The sequence below is a fragment of the Amaranthus tricolor genome, chromosome 14, assembly GCF_026212465.1.
Source record: "Amaranthus tricolor cultivar Red isolate AtriRed21 chromosome 14, ASM2621246v1, whole genome shotgun sequence".
NCBI lineage: Eukaryota > Viridiplantae > Streptophyta > Magnoliopsida > Caryophyllales > Amaranthaceae > Amaranthus > Amaranthus tricolor.
Genome location: NC_080060.1, coordinates 5,201,652 through 5,221,396, shown reverse-complemented (window position 1 = coordinate 5,221,396; position 19,745 = coordinate 5,201,652). Strand labels below are relative to the sequence as shown.

The following is a 19,745-nucleotide window of genomic DNA, read 5'->3' as shown; positions in this document are numbered from 1 at the left end:
TGAGATCCATTTTCTGATACAAGTTCAATTCTCGTTGCCTATACAAAATATTAAAAGAACTAACTATATTAACTAGAGTTTTAGTTAGTAGGGATTTTCATCCCATATATAACAAATTTTGAAGCGTTAACTATTTCATATCCATATTTTCTATATGATAATTAGTTATAGGAAATATTTTCTAGAATGATTCAACTTTTTCATGATTTTCTTTTAATAATTCCACCTATCGATTAATCATGAATAATCATAACTTTAGATGGTATTTGCCTAGAATAATTTGGATAACCCGATGACCTGCTATAGTAGATAATTCACCAAAAAATTAAATTGAAAATTAATATAAAATTAGAGAAAAATTTACATAAAAAATTCTGAATAATAAAAATAATAAGAAAACTTTTTTAGCATTTTTTTTTTGACATTTATTTTAATTTATTTTTTTTTAAATTTAAGTTGCTATAGTAAGTTATTTTGGTTACCAAGTTTACTTTAGGAAAATGCCCCCAAAATTGTGATTATTCATAGTTAATCAATATGTGAGATTATTGTGGAAAAATCATAAAAATGTTAGATTATTCTAGGTAATTTTTCCTTAGTTATATTTATTACTTAATGTTTCGCTATGAAAATCATTGTCCTAAATTGTACTTTCATTTATTTTTTTCGGAGATTCTAAATGCAAACTCAAAATGTCAAAAAATTTTAATTGTGAGCTTTAAAAAATTACAAAAGGTTGATATTTAAAAAATATACATTAAACCGATTCTATTAATTAAGATCACACGTGAATATGATTTTTGGTACAGATTAGAAATTTATAATAAAAAAATATCATTAAAATTCAAAGATTTTACTTCAGAAAAACATGCGAAAACGAAGAAAGTATAGATCTTATTGGATTCTTGTATTTCATAGGTATAAATTTTTACAAAATAGTAGAATGTTATGCGAGAGGGCAAAACCGATAAGTTATTAGTCGTACGAAAACTTTTAAGTGATCATATAGATTGTTGTCGACATTTTATGTTAAATTTCAATATATTGCTAATTTATTTGGTGCAAAATGAAAATTTTCGTTATCTATCAAAATTTTTAAATACCAAATGTAGCAAAAGTAATTTAGGCAAGGATAAATGTTCGTCTAGGTCTTAAAAAAAGGAACTTTATGTCAATCAAGTATTTTCAGCCTTTCAATTAAAAAAAAAGGGTATTTGTTAAATTAGGCTGGACTTATTGTGAATGCCAGCATATTAACGGGGGAACACAAGTGCACACACTTCATAAGCCAAGGAGATATATACCATCCCAAAACCATATGGCAATGGGAAGAAGGTCTCTAATAGCTTATAAAACGTGCACACCATTATCAATTTATCGATGTGGGATAACTCATCCCAACAGTATTTTTAGGCTTTTATAAATATATATATATATATATATATATATATATATATATATATATATATATATATATATATATATATATATATATATATTTGTGCTTCAATTTATGTTACATGAGTTGTTTATTATTTTGTAATTTGCGTTGTTTGTTTTCATTTATTGATCTTTTATAATTATTTTTTAATGGTCTTCGATCTCTGGACTAAGTTATGACATTTATGAAGATGATATATAAAATATGATATAGATATGTTATTGTGATTAATTATTAATTTTACTAAAATATATTGAAAGTACCATACATAGACATGGCGATGATGGCCTTAGAGGTGATAAATGTTTTTAAGAGTTTTTTATAGCGATATTTTTTGTTGAATTTTTTGGGTGAATTTAATCTAAAAAAATTAAGCATACGAATGGTGTAAAAAAATCATGCGCACTTAGTTTTCTTTTATTAAACTATGAGAATGAGAGGAGTAGAGGACCCATATATTAGCATAAGTTTTAAATTTAAAATAAATAACAAATTAATATTAATAATTGCAATATCTATTTTTTTTCTCTATTATTGTAATGTTTATAGAAAATTATATAGATAAAAATATAAAGAAAAATAGTAAATGGTGATAATTTTAAAAAGAGTGGGAAAAGAATATAAAAAGTAAAATTTTACTTATGATACTTAGGAATAAAAAGTGCTATAAATAGGAACAAAGGGCAAGGAAAAGAAATAGTAGGAAAATATTAATTATTGTAATTTTTCAGAACTAAATAAAGTGTGGGTGGTGAATTATTTTGGTCATGTGCAAGGTATTTAATTGCATAGACCTCTATAAATTAAAGATCTCAAATATTAATCGACATTAGCTTATGCTTTATTTAAAATAGAACCAAAATTATGAAAATATTTAAAATAGAGAGGGCTTTAAATTAGAAAATAAAATGCAGATTATGTTGAATCAAATTGAGTCATAATCAATTTTATCAATCAGCTCAATATATATAAGATAGCTTTCATGACAAGAAAGAAAGAACAAAGGAAAGAAAATGTAGCTTCTTAGGAATGTACTCATGAATATGAGTTCCGTTTATTTGTACAATTTTTAAGAAAAAGGATTAATATTTGAGACCGCTTAAATAGAAGAGATATTGATTTTTAATGGAATTTTTTATGAAACATTAATTTAAGTTGATTTAATCAAAATATAACACTTTAAAAAAATAAAAAAAGATTAAAAGTTTTTTTAATCCAAAATAAAATTGAATTATTTAAGGTGAGTATAGATGATAAAAAAGAAAATGAATGAAAATTTGGTCAAAAATTCCTTAACTTTAGTAGTATGCTTGAATAATAAAAGGTGCCTTTAGGATACTTCCTTCAAAGTTCAAACAACTAGAGATACTATTAAGAATTAAGATACTCCCTAGTCTTTTCAAACCATAAATCTATGTTCATTATATATATATATATATATATATATATATATATATATATATATATATATATATATAAGGAGAAGTTCAAGTGAAAACCATCCTTATATGAGAACCGTGAGAACCATAAAAAGGTGTTACTTTTTCCAGAAAAACGTGTTATTTTGGATTTGTATTTTTTTCTGACAGTTACTGTTTTTTGGTAAAAAGTACCAGATTTTTTTGAAAACAAAAGTAGCACAGTTTTTATACAAAACTAGCACCTTTTCTGGAAAAAAGTAACACATTTTTTGGTTCTCACGGTTCGCATAGAACTGTGGTTTGCATCTGAACGCGACCCTATATATATATATATATATGTATATATATATATATGTATATATGTATATGTATATATATATATATATGTATATATATATATGTATATATATATAAATATATATATATATATATATATATATATATATATATATATATATATATATATATATATATATATTCCCCGTACTCTTTTGATAGTTGCTACATATTCTTAATTTTTAAACCAAATTTTGTCTAGAACTAATGATCTTAAAAAGGTTTATTACATCAGAAATTATACTAAAATCCATATTTGTGTTAATCTTTAAAATTACCAAAATAATCATACCTTTAATTTATTTTCCTACAATAATTTCAACTTTTAATTAACTTTATAAATAATCCCAATTTTAGATTGAATTATTTTGGGTAATATTTTCAATCTTGAATGTCAAAAAATACAAATAATAAAACTATTCTAGCATAAATATATAATTTTTTTTAGTGGTAGATGAAATTATGGGCTACTATATATGTTCCAGATTTCCAGCACTAATTTCTTAGCTTGTTATTTAATATAGATAAAATTAGAAAAGTTGTTATTTGAATATAGAACATTTTTAACGTATTTATCGTATATGACGTAAAAAGTAAATTTAATGACATGATTATTTGAAATCTAGTTATATACCTTAAAATACTAATTATCATATATAAATATATTCAAACGTCATGTTTTTATACAAATTAAATATGAACAATTATAAAAATTACTTAATTTAATTTGAAATTAGATGAACATAACTGTAAAAATTACTTAAACACAAAATTTATCAGACACAAAAATTTAAAGTGTAATTTTACTTTGCTCATCTGATTTCACTTAAGCACTTTATAGAATATTTAAAATTAATTCATATAGTCATTAAACTTTTTAATAACCATACATAACACGAATATATATATCTAATCTAGCAAAAAAAAATTAAGGAAAATTCCATGTGGTGACCCTCAATTTTCGACTTTTTCACGTGGTACTCAAATTTTTTTTAATTCACATATAGTAACTTTAAGCTTTCAATTTTTTCCACACGACAGACAAAAAAGAAGTTTTTTGTTAATTTTACTCTACTTTTTCGCAACGTAATGACATTTTTTTTCAAGAAACAAACGTCTTGATCACCTTAATTGACCATATATTAAAATTCAGTCGAAATAAATACTTAATTTACCAAAAACTTAACATTTTGTTTATCACATGAAAAAGTTAAAAACTCAAGACCACCATGTAGATTTCAAAAAACATTTATAAAAAGCCAAAAACTCACGATTAGTACATAAAATTTTCCAAAAATTAAAAAATAAACAACAAGTTGAGGGAGTTCAATCATAGTTAATAATTTCACCATAGTTAAAAATATTTATAGTAAGTTTGGTGAAGGGTGATCATTGATATCCAAGTTGCATCACTATATTATTAGCAATAACCACTCTAAGAAGTTAGTCCTCAACAAATATTCTCCAATATTTATAGAAAGCAAAGCCAACCATTGCAAGATATTCTTGAATCTTGAGTTATGAGTTTTGACCATTTAGTATTAGTTTGGTTACTTTATATATGATCAAGTATAAGCTTAGGATCCATGACGTGTAATCGCAATTAGATGACAATTTAGGCATTTAGTATACTTAGAATCATAAATTTTAGTTCCATCCAAGGGTCAACAAGTAAAGAATAAAGATATTTCCTCTCAAAGAAAGAAATCAATCTATGTATAAATCGAGCGAAAATCAAGAAAAATAAGTAAATATGGCAAAAACATATAGTGTATTTTATGAAAAAGTAAAAGAAATGTATGAAATTGTAGATGAGATGAAAATTAAATAAATTAACCACATTTCTTTTTATGCAGGGCTTTTATTTTTTTGGGGTTAAATTGATAACATTGCTCTGACCTTCCCTTTAAGAGGTGCAAGTATGAATTATTCGTTATTTTTTCTCACTCAAACCCTGTTTTTGAGTGGGATATTAATTAATAATAATGATAATGAAAATTAAAGTTACTGCAAGAATGAAGATTAAAAAAAAAATACAATATGAGGTACTAAAATAAAAATAGTTAATTTCTAGATAGAGGGAGTAAGAAGGCTTTCCCTAATTAGAAAAACACCTAGTGAAATTAAAATTCTTTAGCCGCCAAAATTTGTTAACTTGAAAACGCTCTTTTGGATTCCTTAATTTAACGGCTACCGGTCATATAACACTTTATCCTTATTCTAACTTTAAAAGTAAAAGTTTGAAAATGAAATACTATCAATTTTATTCTTCTTTGTTTACATAAATGTCTCCCTCACACACAATAAATCATAAATGTATTATTTGTGTATGCTAAATGTTTGTTTAATTTATAAATTATGTTTTTTTTTTGGATATCAGAGTCCAACTTAATGACTTTATTACATTTAGTTTAGGTGTGCTAAATGTTTGTTGTCTTATTTGTAGTAAAATTAATGTTCTGTTAAAATTATAACCAAATTAAAATTAGTATAACACTATTAGTTATGCAAAATTATTGTTTTTAAGGGATATTGAAATTCAAATTAAGGTCAGTATTATATACGAAGGTTTAAAGATTAATGATCTTTAATATATTAAGTTTTAAATTTTAATAATGAGAAAATTATAAGAAACTACCTAATTTATACCACATTTTGTAAAAAACTACCTTATGTAAAATTTTTTGCAAAAAACTACCTTATATAACACAATTCTTTGCAAAACACTACCTTTTAATGGATTTTAACAGTTGACCGTTAATTTTAACCTTTGACCGTCACGTGACCCTTAAAAGACACCTCCTTTCTCATTTGATGAAGCTTCCATGGCTGCTATCGATAAACCGCTCACTACCTTCAACAAATTCAATCAATGGAAGATCTATAAACCGGCATACTACTTCATCTTCAACAAATTATGCCTACATTCTCTCAACCCCTCTCCACCAGATCAACATTGAAACCATTACCCATAGTAGGGGTCAATTCAACAACATCACCTTTCTTCAACCCACAAAGAAGTTCAGCAGTGGACCCCGCAGCGGTCTTCACAAGGAATTGTAACTCGCCATGAGCAGCAGCAAGGGACGGAGGCGAAGCAATAGCAAGGAAAGAAGGCTTAGGAGAATCCGGTACTTTAAGTTGCAAGTATTGTCCGGCGCGTGTATGAGAGGATGCAATTTCAGGCGCATCGGAGACGTCGATGGAAACGTGGAAGAGAGATTTAGCAGAAGATTCGATGGGAGAGATAGGAGTTGGAGTTTAAACGGTGGTGTCTTGACTGAATTTGTTGAAGGTAGTGAGCGGATTATCGATGGCAGCCATGGAAGCTTCATCAAATGAGGAAGGAGGTGTCTTTTAAGGGTCACGTGACTGTCACATGACGGTCAAAGGTTATCTTAAACGGTCAAACGGTGAAAACCGTTATAAGGTAGTGTTTTGCAAAAAAATGTATTATATAAGGTATTTTTTTGCAAAAATTTTAGATAAGGTAATTTTTTGCAAAAAGATATAGAATAGGTAGTTTATTATAATTTTCTCTTTAATAATTATTGTATATTGTATATCTCAATGATAGGTAGTTAGTGTTTATTTTTTCAGATGTTGTAAGATATACTTCTATATGTATAATGAGTGTATCTATGCCTTTGTAAAATATAACATTTTCGTAAATTTATTTTTAGTTATCGTTTATGATTTTGATATTAAGACATATGTGGTCTTGTGAGTATTTTTGATTTAAAGTTTATATTTGTTTTAACAAAATTCGCAATTTTAGAAGCGCATCATTTCTATCTATTATTAAAGTATTTTCAATTAGTATGCAAAAATTGTTCTAGTATGTAAATTTCTATTTGTTGCTGTAGTGTAAAAAACCGCTCTTTTCGTTTCGTTTAACTGTACACCGTTACTCGACTTTACTCGTAATTGAACCGACTGAATCCAATTCTTATAACAACTAGTCTCTTGAGAGATCGTCTCTTTAAGAGACGTATTTAAAATCCAGCCTATTAAAGATTAATATCTACTTATCGTATTCTTAATGCCTACTTACATTATCTTTAATGCTTAATTACATTATCCATAATGCCTACTTTCAATATTTTAAATGTCTACTTACATTATTAAATTCTTAATATGTACTTATAATATTTTTAAAAATATATAATGAATCGGCCCACTCATATTTGGTCTCTCAAAAAAACCGTTTCTCATAGGAATTTGTGTTCTTATAATATTAGACATAAGTCAAGCCCTATAAAAATTCTACCCAATAAAACCCGACTGAGTAACCCAAATTATGACCCACTTACAAATTTTATAGTCGGATTTTTTTTTTTTTTGGTCTGAAAAATATAAAAGTGCTCTCTTTATTGATTATAGATTGGATAAACTACAGTCGTGAAGTGGATTGTAGGGTTCGTTGCTCTTGTATTCTAGTAGCCAATATATATATTTGCGAAAACAAGAACATAGCTAGTGTTGTGCTTAATTTTGGGCTAAATATCTATATTATTAACATTTGAATAAATATCTAATTAATAAAACATTAATTTTTATATGAGTTTGTCTTATGGTGAAATATGTTCATAGTGATTCTTTTAAACGCGTGAAGTAGGTTTTTTAATATCCAAACCGATTTTTTTATTTTTTAAATTTGTTTTGAATTACAAGGAAGATTGAGAGACATAAAAAGTTTGATGAGAATTAATCTCGAGACCTTGTCTGAAATAAAATTCAATTTTCAATAATTTGAAAAAATTGTTCTGAATAATTCCACCTATTTGTCATCTGTTGTGTAAATAATCTTTACTATTGATTATTTCTAAATGATCCAACGTCTGTATATTTTTTGTTGACAACACCCATTTTCACATTTTAATTGGCTACTGTAGGTACCTACTAGCCATTAAACTCGCTTCTTATTTCTCCTTATGCTTCTTTAGGTTGAACCGTACTCCTCTTTGGTGGTAGGTATCTATAATAGCCGATTAAAATGTGGCAAGGGGTGCTGTGAGCAAAAAATATGAAATACAAAGGTTGAATTATTTAGAAATAATCAATAATTAGGATTATTCACAACATATAGACAATAAATAGAATTATTCAGGATAATTTTTCCTTATTGATTTAACTCTATTTTGGCGATATTACAATAACCAGACTCCAAAACCGTCTTAAAAGAGAATTTATTTATGGTTATAAATTTGCAAAGTTTATGAAATCTTTATAGTAGGGTCCAAAGTCTAATTGAGAAAATCAAATGATCGGATCGATACTGGCTAAAAAGCCATGCCCATTTAAATCTAGATAACGTTTTCAAAAGTAAATTAAAATTGTCTCTGCTCTATTTCTTTAGTGCTGTTTCAATTTTGTGGGAGTCATTTAAGTACACAAGATTATCACTATGTGTTAATTAAGTATATTGGTTTCACTTATTTTACATTATTTTTATATTATATTATAAATTATGTAAAATAGTTAAATATTTATTAACATAAATTATTATATAAAATGGTCTTAATGAAAAATGCGCTATTTCATATTAAATATTATAATAATATAAATTTATTATTTAAAATCTGTATCACCAAAAAATAATCACTTACAAGAGCAGTTCATTTATTAAAAGAGATTCTTATATCTAATTATAATAATATGATTACTACCCATTAATTTGAGAAAAGTTTGGGTAGTCTATGCGATTATTTGTTAATCACCTATTAATTTGTTTTGTTTTGAAGAGTTAGGTGGGCAATGGAAGAAACCCTATCCTTATCTATTACATCATCTTATTAATAAAGGAAAAGGAAATTGTCCAATCAAATTTCTAATAGTTATTTTAATTGACTCCTAATCAATATATGAATAATAGTATATATTGTCCTTGTTTGTAAGTGTGTGTATAAAGAAAAAAGAGTAAGATTATCTTAAGTTGCTTACATCGTAATTACGATAATTTTGAAAGATTATCTTAAGTTGCTTACTTCGTAATTACGATAATTTTGAAAGATTATCTTAAGTTGCTTACCTCGTAATTACGATAATTTCCTAATCAAAATTAGAAAATTATCATTCAAAAATATGCGTTAGCGAAAGAATTAATTCTCTCTTCCTTCTGTCTATAGAGATACTCCAATCTATCCTCAAATTTAAGAAAAAAAATAGTAAATATATTTCAAGGATCCATTCACTCTAAATTATAAAGGTACTCCTTATCTAATGCAATTTCTATCTATTTATCTATCTATCTACACAATATACTAATAAAGAATTAAAAAATTCGTAACAAATGACGACACAACAATAAAAAAAATTTTGCTCTTTTTATTTTCTAATTAACCAATATTTATTAGCCTAAAATAAAATATCTTTTTAATATTTGTTACCCTATGATAAAAATTCTCCCTGTATAATATTAATTTGATTGATTTATGAAGTATTATAAAATTATACCTTACTTAATTCTCTACCATATGAAATTAAAATACCATTAAATTTTAAGTATTGGATGATAGTACTTTAATCATTTAGGTAAAAAAAAATATTTTCATTTATGTATCATTCATAAACTATCAAAAAATATATTATTCTAATGAATTAAGACTAGAAAGTATTATTGAAACAATATTTTTCATAAATAGTTGATTACTTACATGACTATACATTCAACAAATTACTTACAAGAAAGTATGATTGAAACAACATTAGTAGGATTTAGTGATGATACCAACAACATAAGAAATATGATTGATAATGATATATACATATATATATATATATGAAAGAGAATAGTTCGGACCCAATAAGGCAATAATGATAGAACTATGAGTAGAAGATGAGTAGAAAAAATAGAGAATAAACAAGAGACAACAACAACAATCAACACAATGTGTTTATGAGATATCTAATGATACCTCCCTCTCAAATAAAGTATCATATTATTAATATAATCACAATTACACTAATGACTCAACTTACAATATTCAAGAGCTCACTCTTAACCCATAAAGGTTTCACCTTTAATGGTGAAACTCTACAAATGGCATTAATACAAAGAAAACACTCTAATGGCCAATGCCCTAGCTTCTCTAATGTATTTCCCTCTCCTCTTGCTTGTAGTAATATTCTAAAACTCTCTTATATAGCCTAGCACATATTAGAAGCCCTAGGACCAAACCCTTGAAGCCCAAGGAAATCCCGTAACAAAACACAATAGGCGTTAGTTTTGGGGCTTAATGTTTGCTCGACCGAGCGCCCTTTGCTCGACCAGTCGAGCGTCAAATCAGAATCTGATGGACTTCACTGATGCACCCCTCAACTCATTGTTCAACCTATCCATACTCGTTCGACCAGTCGAGCGCCTTTTCAGTAGCTTTTGGTTGCTGCTTTGTGTTGAGTCCATCAAGCCAACATCTTCACTTAAGGTTGATTTGACACTTGCTCTAACAATGTATGTCAACTCTTTATTATTCTAACTCCACAATTTTCCCTTATTTTATTGTTGTATATTATTATATGATAAAAATATGAAGTGATCTTTCTCAATTAAGTTGTGGCAACTCTTATGTCCACACTATATCAATATATAAACTCGAAGGGTAAATTTGTCTACAATTTATAAGCAAATGATCTATAGTGTTGTCCAAATGTATATATTTTAAACAAAATAAATAATTTTTTATATATATGATAGGACAAACAAATAAAAATTGGGACGAACAAATAAAAATTGGACGAAATTCTCATGAACTTTGAAATTTATGAGTTGCTCTTCTGTGGTGAGACCTCTTAATATGGAGCTTATATACTCATAATTCTATTAGTTGAGTTATTTAACTTATGTGTCACTAGTACAAAAAAGCTTATATGCTGCGGTTTTATCCCCATAATATGTTGTGGTTTTGACCCGCAACACTTGTGATAGCAACAGATGACACAATATCATATATTGCGGTTCCGTAGGTTGAAGGTGAAATGAAAATGGAAATTTTAGAGGGATTTTTTGCTTTACATAAGGGCGAAATTTAAAAAAAATATATAATGGTATATGCTGTGATTCTTGAAGAACCGCAACATATACTATATATTTTTGTTTTTCCAACTACTTATATGCTGCGTCTTTAAAAAACTGCAACATATATGATGCAACATATAAGCTTTTTTCCAGTATTTCATAGTGGTAGCACCACTCCATGCAACAATTTGTAGACATTTAAAATTTGTATATATGCCCATGAAGCCATGATGTCCTTTGCATTTGCAAAATCTCACTTTCAGCAGCAAATTAAAGTAAAAGTCTAATATAAACTTGGTCCACACAGTTTTTATTATGTATTCTTTCTTAATCTTCAATTCACAAGCGCATATTGGTTTTTCAGTCTCTACTTTATTTAGTCATACTCCATAATTTACGCTCACCAAACCTAATTTAATATATACCATATAGATTAAGTTCATATAAAACCTATTCGAAATACAAAAGGACAAAGGGAATAGTGAGTAGTATCACTCATTGTATAGATAGTGCCCCAAATCCTTAAAGCATAACGCCAAAACAGAGGAAAATTATTAGAGCAAGTGTACATGTTTTAATTCACTTTGTTTTATACACCAAATATTGTATTTGTGGTTTCTTTTTCTTTATCTTTTTCTCTTTTCAGTGTGACAACTATTAGTGGCATGCAAAATACCCAATACCTGTAGACGAAGTCTCTCAACTATCTGCTTTTCTTCCAAATTTCTATATTTTTATTTATTTGGATTTCGTTTAGTTTATTTTATTTTACTTATTAAATTGATTTTTATTGATTAAAATTAATTTTTACTGTTTTAAATTGAATTTTATTGATTGAAATCAATTTTTTATCAAATATATTTTTTTATAAGTGAATTTCACTAATCGTTCATTGATTATAGTTGAATGAAGCTAATTTTTGATATTTTTTTCGAATACAACTACTATAATAATTCACAACTACAACCACAACCATCACCGCAACTACAACCACAATCACAATATTTTATATTCCTGAAATATTTATTTTTTATTTTTTTAAAATAAACAACTATAACAAGAAAGGAGATCGGTATGTCTTTTAGATAAAAATAGCATTTTATATTCTTGAGATATTTATTTCTTCTATCTTTGTTTTTTTTTTTTTAAATTTTAGTTTAATTATCTACCAATAGTTTTACCTCTAGATTATATAATTTAATCTTAATTTTTTTTTCATGATGTTAGTTGTTTTCATGTTGATTATCAGTTTTTTTTATCATGCTTAATGAGTAAATTCTTTTGGCTTAGCTAATCACATGGAAGTTTCTTATTAAATGTTAATTTTTATAGTTCGATTGATAGAGGTTATAATAATAAAAATTTTAATGTGTAACTAAATTTCTAGATTATAGATTAATAGTGTCGAACAACGTTAAAGATTTAGTATTGTTTTTAAATATTAAGTTGCCTTTATTTATAATATTAAATTAAATATTATTTTATCTTTAAAATTGTAATAAAAAGTGTGCTACATAATTAATTTGATTAGATAACTTATCCTTAATTGTTCAAAGTTTGATTGTGTTGAAACTTTGATACATGTTCAGCTTTTAACCATAAATTTTTATAGAAAAATCATATGGAGCGAAAAATGACGACTGTTTAAAGTTTGCAGTGTTGAACCGCAGTATAGTCGCGTAAAACAAGCGATCGGACCGCAGTATAGTCGCGTAAAACACGCAATTGGACCCGATATAATCGCATAAAACACGCGACCGGACTGAGGTTGAGTCGCATAAAACACGCGACCGGATCGCGGTGAATCTCAAAATCCCTACTTTGGTTAAAACCCATATTTTGTATATTAAAACACTTTTTTAAAAATGTTAAAACCTCTACTTTGAATCTTAAAATATCTACTTTAGATATTAAAACATTTATAATTTGTAACTTAAAATGTCTATTTTGTATCCAAAAAACACCAATGTTAAACTTAAAACTCCTACTCGGATCTCAAAATCCCACAATTGGGTTTTAGATCTCCTACATATGAAGAATTTTCCTCCAAGATTCATCTCCTAGAATGCAGCAAAAACTACCCAACTCAAATTGCAACAACCTAACCTCTTTGAAAGAATTACTGACCTTCTTGCTTCAAAGGAGGTTAATCATAAAAAAAACTATCTCCAATTATGCATTACTACTTACTAATTACTATAATCCTATATATTAATCCTATAATGAAAATGCACATTAGAAGGAGTATACATTAATAATATATTAATGATGAAAGTGAAATGAAAATAAAAATATTGGTCACTTTTAGAAAAAATTATTTTTAACCAAACAAATGGTTGAAAATTTTGAAAAGAGCTAAAATTCAATTAATATAATGAAAAGGGACAGAAAATAGTACAATATATACATAATTAAGGGTTGGAACAAATATAAGAGAGTACATACTTCTAAGTTCTATATCATACGATCATATCATATCATATATTTCTTCAAAACTTATCAGCAAAATGAACTTTCAAAAAAAAAAAACCATTCCAAATTTACATCAATTGTATAACAAATCTACAAGAAAAATTACCCTTTTTTATTGTGAAGCAAATAACAAAAAATATAATTAATTAATTAAATAAAATGATAAACAAACCCAAAACTATTGGGCTACACGAATCCCCCACGTGTAACATGATTTGTCAACTAATTCGCATCATGAATTCACAATTTGTTCAAAATAACCTGAAAACAACGAAAATCGTTCATAATAGTATTTTCCCGACTCACATTCACAAGCAAATTAGCAAATCATATGACACAGTAATCACCCAGTTCAAACTTCACACTGAACTAATTGTACAGAAGTTGGGCCAGTAGGTCCACCAACAATGTTCTCAGCATCCACATCACATCTCAATGGGCCTTGGGGAGGCCCATATAACTTATCATCATGGCCCATATTACCATTTTCTTCATCATCCAAATTATCATTTGTAGCAATAACAACCTCAATTTCCTTATTTTCTTCTTCAAGTGGTTGTGGAATAATACTATCCACATCCTGCTTTTGTTTGACAGGACTTACTATTTCTGGTAACTTCTGTTTTTGGGCTGCTCTATCATATTTCCTGTAAATTGCGTAGAGTACCATTTGTGCTACACCAAACATGAACCCCACAACATTTGGAAGCTGCCAATTTATATTATTGCCAAATATATTAATTTATATGTTTATAATAAAAATGCATTAATTATAATAAATAAAATATGATTGGATGTTTACCGTAATATAGAGATCTTTCTGGACGAATCCATATAAGAACCATATTGTAGCTGTTAATGTGAGACATAGGGACAAGTTTATTGGCATGTATTCCACGCTCTTTGTTTGGATCACCGTTCTCTGCAACGTGGAAGGATTAGGTGAGATTCGATTTCAAAATTTTATTTGATAAAAACGGTAGTTGTTTTAACTGAGATTAGACCCGATACTATTTCTTATAATAATATTGAACATAAATGTTTGAGGTTTTTAAAAAAATTTCAAGTGATTTTAAAGTTAAGAATTATAAAAACATACTCCCTCTATTTTATTGAAAATGTCTCCTTTACTTTTTGACACTATTTACTTATTACTCTTAATTTGTATTTTATTTTTAATCTATAAATTAAAACATAGTCCAATAAAATCTTTTTTTATTCATCTCAATGCAAAGATTATTAACATCTACTTTTTATAATATTTCTTTATGTATAATACTCTCTCTAATTCGTTAGTAATGTCTCATTTGCTTTTTAGACACTATTTATCTCTTAAGCGTTGAATAAAGGCATTGAATAGCGTAAAAAATTAAATGAAACATTTTTAGTGGAATGGAGGTAGTATTAATCAAAAGATCTTCTCCTTTGTTACTGAAATTGCAATGTTACCCAAATCTCTGTAAAAACATTTAAAAGAAAATGTTGTAATCTCAATGAATTTGGGACTGCCCATGACCATACCTCTCCATTGTTTTTTCCGTTAGGTTATGTCTAATTATTATAATTAATTATGAACTATAAGGATTAGTCATAGTTAAAATTTTCATATAAATTAATTTTCAAGCTATTTTATTAATTGATATTCCATATACGTATACGAAATATTTTTTTAATTCAATAAGTATTATTTAGATGGATTTAATATAAGTTGCAAAAGACTTACCATTACACTCAAGGGTGCTGCAAAGACACTAATAGAGAAGGCGACGCATATCCACCCAAAAACTTGAACTCTTGCGTCGGCTTTGATTAAGTAATGGCAAAATAAAACAATCGAACAAAACCCGCAAAAGTTCATCGCTATTAGTAGTTTCAGAGTCGAAATCTGCCAATATAAATTATCACACATAAATTAAAAAACATTTACAATAAAATTAAACAAGATTTACGTAATGCGAAAATATTTACAATAAAATTAGCTTTATTTAAATATTTTTATTTAGTTTCAAAAAATTATTCATTATTAAAAATAAGGATTAAAAATCTACTCATTTTTACTCAACATGACTATCCTTAAAAAAAAAAAAAGGACTCAACATGACTATAATTATAAGGGTAAATTTATAATAATTTGCTTTTAATTTATCCATAATTAATCGTTGATTATTATATTATAAATTATAAGCCAATAATTTTGTTTATCAATTAAGAAATAATTGAAAATAATATAAAATCTAAATATTAGCATAATCTTGGACCACAACCAGCCATTAGCTTAAGCTTTTATTTTAGTTAGATTTCTTATCAAGATATCAGAAGCCAGAGATACAAGATCAAATCATGTATTCGAATCTCAATCACCTTTCATTTAAAGTAGACTATTCAGCGTCAGGTATGATAGAGCTTAAAAAGGACTTTTATATGAGGGAGCATATTAGAATACATAATATATCATGGACCTCAACCATAAAGAGAAATTTTAGTTGATTTAGTTTTGGCATAAATTCTAAAAATATTTATATTTTAACACAAACTTTCTTAGTATATATAATTGTGTAAGATGATGATACATACCCTAGCTTGGGTAGGAGCATAGGTAAGATAAATGACAATGTAAATGGTCTCAATAATGACTCCAGCAACATTAATGGTGATTAAGAGTATAGAATTTCCTTTGATTAATGCATAGTAAATCCATAACATGGCACTAAATATTGCTACTACATATGGAACTGATTGGAACCCTTCTGTTGATTTTTTCTTGTAAACCCTTATAAATGTTGGCCTGCAATAACAAAATTATAAGAAATATCATTAGTACTGTATGTAGAATATAATTCGTTAGCTAATTTTTTTTTCTAATAAAAATACGAAAATAATTTATTTTTTTAATTACTTGTGGTTCGTGAGAAGATTAACAAATTATGTGACTTTTATGTTGATAAATGTTCAGAAAAAATAAAATTGATTAATTATAATAGTAATTATTCAACTTACAGTGGTGCTAGAAATACCATAAAAGAGATTATGTTGCCTGCAAGAAAGTAGATCACAAGGTAGAAAAATTGATTAGTTTTTGTTCTTGGCTTAAAAACATTAATTAAACTTTTAAATATAATATTTATATTAAAACATGAAAATTAGAGATTAGCTAATAAATAATAATGCTGCTAACCTAATTTTAAGATCTATATAATACTCCCTCTGTTTTTTTTGTTCTTCTCATTTGCTTTTTGCACAATTTTCAATATAAATTTTAAACCTTAATATCTATAAATATACATAATAAAAAAATTATAAAAAATACACAATTAAAATGTATACATTAGGACGAATCTAACGAAATCTCACATGGTTATATTTTATCTTCTAAATATGTATCAAAAACATTAATTAAATTTCTCTCTCCTTAAGGTGGAATATTCTAAATAGTATCTAATAATAAAAAGTAAGTAGTATGATTTATTTATTTAGCATGGAATTTTTTTTAAAATACCCTAATTACTAACTAGGAGAACTTTTATTCTTACCATTAATTAATAGCATAATATAGTGTCTAGTAACTAGTAAGTAGTCTGGTTCATTTATTTAGCATGGTATTATCTGAATGAATATAAAAAAAATTAAAATGTATGGAAAATATTAAAAAATTAAAGTAGATGATTTATTTTCGAATATGAAAATAATACAAAATAAATGAGAACAACTCAAAATAAAAAAAAATGAGGCAAATTGAAAGGACAGAGATCTAGAGTTAACTTTTGTGTTATTTGAAGAGTCTAGTAAAAAAAAAAAAAAAAAAAAAAACATAAAAAATAAGTGAAGTGTGCATGGTGTATACCTAGTAGGCCAAAGGCAAAAACCCAAGGGTGATGAATTGTAATCATGGCTCTAAAATGAATTATGAAAAAATGTTGCAATGAAATTCTCTTGCTTGATTTAATTAAACTTGTTTTATTAAGTCTATGATTATATGTGAAATTGCTAGAATGAATTAATATGTGTTGATGAAGGAAAGCTAAGAAGAAATAGAGGGTTTAATTTTGATGTTTGTATTGTTTGAGTGATCAACAAGGAAATATGGATGGTGTATATATAGGAAGAGAAAAGACCCATCATCAAATAATTTATGTTTTGTTTGTATTTGTGCACCACCATCACTGTGGCTTGCAACTCTTTGATGGATTGAACCATGGGATGATTTTTATTAGCTTGTCAATGTCATCTTTTAAACACCTCATTCTTCCAAATTTTATTAAAACTAACTACAACCTCATGGGTAGGATAGAGAATTTCTATATAAATAAAGAGAAAAAATTAATCATTTTTATAGGCAGTGATCAAACTCCTATCAACAAAGGTAAAAGAGAAAATTCTCAACCATTTAAACTAACCTAAGATTAATTGAGCAACCTTTTTTCGACAATTATTTCATTATTTGTGATTCTAGTTATTAATAGGGAAATAATTAATATGAAATGGATAATTAAGAAAATAAGCAAGTATATAGGGATAATTGAATGGGCAAGTGAATGCGGATATTCCTCCCCATACCCAACTATAATATTTTTATACTCACACCTGCCCACGTGAATATATAGTTCCAAATTCATCCCCATCTTAATTTTCATTATGGTTATTCTTATTCCCACCTTATGTAAATATCTCATATGTCCCATATTTGTGTTATAATTTATATGTTTTTCATATAAGGCTTTTATAAATTTGAATATTTATCTTTACTAAACTTTAAAATGCTACATCGACAACAACAATAACAACAATATCAAATCATATTTAAAAGGCAGGACGAATAATGTCTTCAACAAATTTACGAAATTCATCGTACGAGCCCTTACTAGGGTTGGTAGTTCTTTTATTCTTGACCATGGGGAATAGCCTAATATCAAGCCACGAGCCATCTCATGCTTCTAAGAGGTACTCCAAATGATAGAGTCAAAAACTTAGCTAAAATAGGCCAAATCAATATTTTGGTAAACCCAAGTCATCATTCTCAACAATTTAGCCAATTAGGTGTATTGTCTCAATTGGAAAATAATGACCTACGTAAACTTTAGATATTGAAAATTGTTAAAATTTTAGGATAAAAATTTATAGAAGTGATACTTATCTTTTAAAGAATTGAAATTTGCCTCAGTTAATTAGAAAGTAATATCTGTCAAAGAATTAACTTAATCAAAAGCTTAAATTGATCATTAAAACCAAAAATATGTATATTATATACTCTAACGATATCACTTTGCAATCCAAACATTGCATCTCTGACAGGTTCTCGAAATAATTAGATAGAAAATAATCGTTGGTGGATAACTTGAGGCAATCTTGGTGGACAATATTTTTACAGATTGATATTTTGTCTCTTGTCGTTGGGTAGAACTTGCCTTAGAGTCAAGGGCATTATATCCACAATAGGCTGGTCCAAACATCTGCGAGACCTTCCATTCTTACTAGAACTTTCCAGATACCACCCTTTTTCTATAACTAATTAAAGCTTCCTCATATATACATATTTTAATAAGTAAAGCCGACATAGATTTAAAATATACTCTATACAGTGTACTTGAGTTTACACCATATAACTAAAAATTTTCATAGTGCTTTTTCATGGAAAGAGAGGTTAGAAATTCGAACTCTAGATTTTTCTTTCTAACTATTTAACTACTCGACTTAAGTATTATTTGAGTTAAGTAAGACTGACTGATTGAATAACCAACTTATATTAATATTATAATCATATTAACTGAATATGAAAAATCAAAAAATGAGACATGATCTATTTTTAAATTCACTGCAAATAAATTAAAGGGATTGCGATAAAATAAAATAATAACCGAAAATTTAACCCTAATTTAAAATAAATGAATTAAATACATTTTCTTATTATAAACGATCATTTTGTAGTTGTCACATCGAGTACTATATTGTTACATATAGCAAAGGTTAGCCGCTCAGGTTCTTTTCCAACTAGTCTGCATTAATATTCTCTGCTAGTTGGAGTTTGCTTTTTGATAATAATATTTTGGAAAATGATAGAAAA

General features: G+C 26.9%; 1 protein-coding gene across 1 annotated transcript; it reads right to left on the bottom strand.

The window, feature by feature from the left end:
• Nucleotides 1-13,701: 13,701 nt before the first annotated feature.
• Nucleotides 13,702-17,743, bottom strand: LOC130799741 (bidirectional sugar transporter N3-like). Its single transcript, XM_057662951.1, has 6 exons — nt 17,529-17,743; nt 16,685-16,721; nt 16,262-16,472; nt 15,411-15,572; nt 14,490-14,609; nt 13,702-14,396 (listed from the first exon to the last, which is right to left on the bottom strand). Exons 1-6 carry the CDS (start codon nt 17,572-17,574, stop codon nt 14,040-14,042), a joined length of 933 nt encoding a protein of 310 aa, XP_057518934.1. The 5' UTR covers nt 17,575-17,743; the 3' UTR covers nt 13,702-14,039.
• Nucleotides 17,744-19,745: the final 2,002 nt, after the last annotated feature.